At 49.8% G+C, this 2,500-nt stretch overlaps 1 protein-coding gene across 1 annotated transcript in view; it reads right to left on the reverse strand.

Moving 5' to 3' along the window:
- Positions 1–2,500, reverse strand: part of LOC125304786 (WD repeat-containing protein 7) — a 158,553-nt gene that overhangs the window by 30,640 nt on the left and 125,413 nt on the right. Inside the window, 2 exon segments of the mRNA XM_048259284.1 lie at positions 215–297; positions 759–911. Coding sequence (XP_048115241.1) covers positions 215–297; positions 759–911 — 236 coding nt within the window.

Genomic DNA, 2,500 nt, shown 5'->3' on the forward strand with positions numbered 1-2,500 from the left:
GGCACCGGTCAGACATTTCACATCTAAAATGGCTGATGATGGGCCTCAGTTATAGTCTCAATAGCTCATGTTTTTGAATGATGCATTTACCAGTTCATAAATGACCTGGCCACTAGATGATACAATGTGGTGATGCAATAGTAACATCACAAAGAATCACAAAAAAATGACATCCTTCCTCATGCCTGTCACACACACACACACACACACTTACTTGCAGATAGAAGGGAAACACTCCTGCAGGCCCTTCTTCTTGACAAGAGAGCCCTCGATGCAGTACATAATGATGTCCATCACCTTTAGATAGAGACAGAGAGACACGAGTCAAGGGCTCTACACTTGCAACCCTTCACAGCCTTCTCTATTATACACACACACGTTTCACTGTCTCACTCATGTATGTGTACACACACACACAGACACACACACACACACACACTTAAGTGTGCTCCATATTCCTGTTCAAAAGATCTCAACTCAGTGCAGCTCTCTTCTCCTCCATCTGCATTCTGAGCTGATGGGAGTTCAATAGCAAGTCTCAGTGCTATAAACACATCAATGAAGCCTTCAGCTCTCCACACTTCAACACTTCTGCTTCCCTTGACAAATGTGACGGACACCATGATGGGTTGACGGCCGGGTGGGTATCTGTAATGGACGTGTGTCCATGTGACCGATGGGGCGACGGAGGAGGTTTGGGGTGACGGAGGAGCAGAGAGTTGCGGGGTTAGTTGTGGAGTGGACGGGGTGGGGCGTACCTCGACCAGCAGGTCCACCACGTCGCTGGGCATCTTCTCGATGAGGATCTCGATGACCCGCAGGATCTCGGTCTTGGCGCGGGCCAGAGTGGTGGTGTGCACGTTCTGCTGCGACTGTGAGCCCTGCGACTGCATCGCCGTGTGCCTGTGCACCTGTGGACACACACACACACACACACATGCACACACACACACACACACACACACACACACACACACACACACACACACACACACACACACACACACACACACACACACACACAAATACACACACATACACATGCACACACAAAAAAACTTCAATGAATGAATGCTCAGACAGTAAAAATGCATTTTACAAAGAGTTCCAGAGGCAGATAATAACTCTAGTGGAGATGGGACTCCAGTGCTCTCCTCACACACACACACACACACACCAGTGTGCCCCTCACACACAGACACACACACACTCCAGAGCGCTCCTCACACACACACACACACACACACACTATGCACTCCTCACACACTCTCACACACACACACACTCTCTCTCCAGTGCGCTCCTCACACGGGTTATAATTACAGACCGTGTTGCTGTTGCCTTCCCCAGGTGACAGACAGAGAGAGAGAATAAAGAGAGGGAGCACAGGAGAGAGAGAAAATAGAGAGAGAGAGTGCAGGAGGGAGAGAGAGAAAATAGAGAGAGAGAGTGCAGGAGGGAGAGAGAGACAGACAGACAGAGAGAGAGAGCAGGAGGGAAAGAGAGACAGACAGAGAGAGAGAGCAGGAGGGAAAGAGAGACAGACAGAGAGAGGAGAGACACAGAGAGAGAGAGAGAGACAGAGAGAGAGAGAGCAGGAGGGAGAGAGAGACAGACAGAGAGAGAGAGCAGGAGGGAAAGAGAGACAGACAGAGAGAGCGCAGGAGGGAGAGACAGAGAGAGAGAGAGAGAGAGAGAGAGAGAGAGAGAGAGCAGGAGGGAGAGAGAGACAATGAGGAGAGAGAGAGAGAGAGAGCAGGAGGGAGAGAGAGACAGGCAGAGAGAGAGCAGGAGGAGAGAGAAGATAATAGAGAGAGAGAGATGGAGACAGAGAGAGAGACAGAAAGAGAGAAAGAGAGAGGGAGAGCACAGTGCTTAGTAGTCACTCTTGGGGGGCAGTGCATAGGTCTGCCATCCATCTCAGCTTGGGGCCCCACTGACAGGGACAAGAATGGGGGCAGAGAAGGCAGTGTGTGTGAGTGTGTGTGTGTGTGTGTGTGTGTGTGCGTGTGCGTGTGCGTGTGCGTGTGTGTGCATGTGCGTGTGTGTGCGTGTGTGTGCGTGAGTGTCTGACATGAAGGTAGGTCTGGAGTAGGGGAAGCGCCTATCTGAGTGTAGTGTAGTGATGTTGAAATGTCTAGACTCTGTACAGGTTATGAACAGAAAAGAAGTCCACAATGTACACAATCAAATAGTCTATTAGATACAGGACACTTCCTGTGAACACTTGGGTATGAGAATGCATGATTGTGTGTGTGTGCAAATGTATGCAATTCAGGGAGCTAGTTGATAAATGGGTGGTATGAGTGTTTGTACAGATGTATTATATGTAGAATCATGGTTGGGGCGTGTGTGTGTGTGTGTGTGTGTGTGTGTGTGTGTAAAGCTCACCTCAGCGGCGTGGTGGAAGTGATGAAAACAGGCCCGGGCCGATCAGGATCAAACTCGGATTTTGCCGATCCATTTGCGTGCCGTTATAGAAATATAGAGTGGCAGATGA

The sequence above is a fragment of the Alosa alosa genome, chromosome 12 (genome assembly GCF_017589495.1).
Source record: "Alosa alosa isolate M-15738 ecotype Scorff River chromosome 12, AALO_Geno_1.1, whole genome shotgun sequence".
Lineage (NCBI taxonomy): Eukaryota > Metazoa > Chordata > Actinopteri > Clupeiformes > Clupeidae > Alosa > Alosa alosa.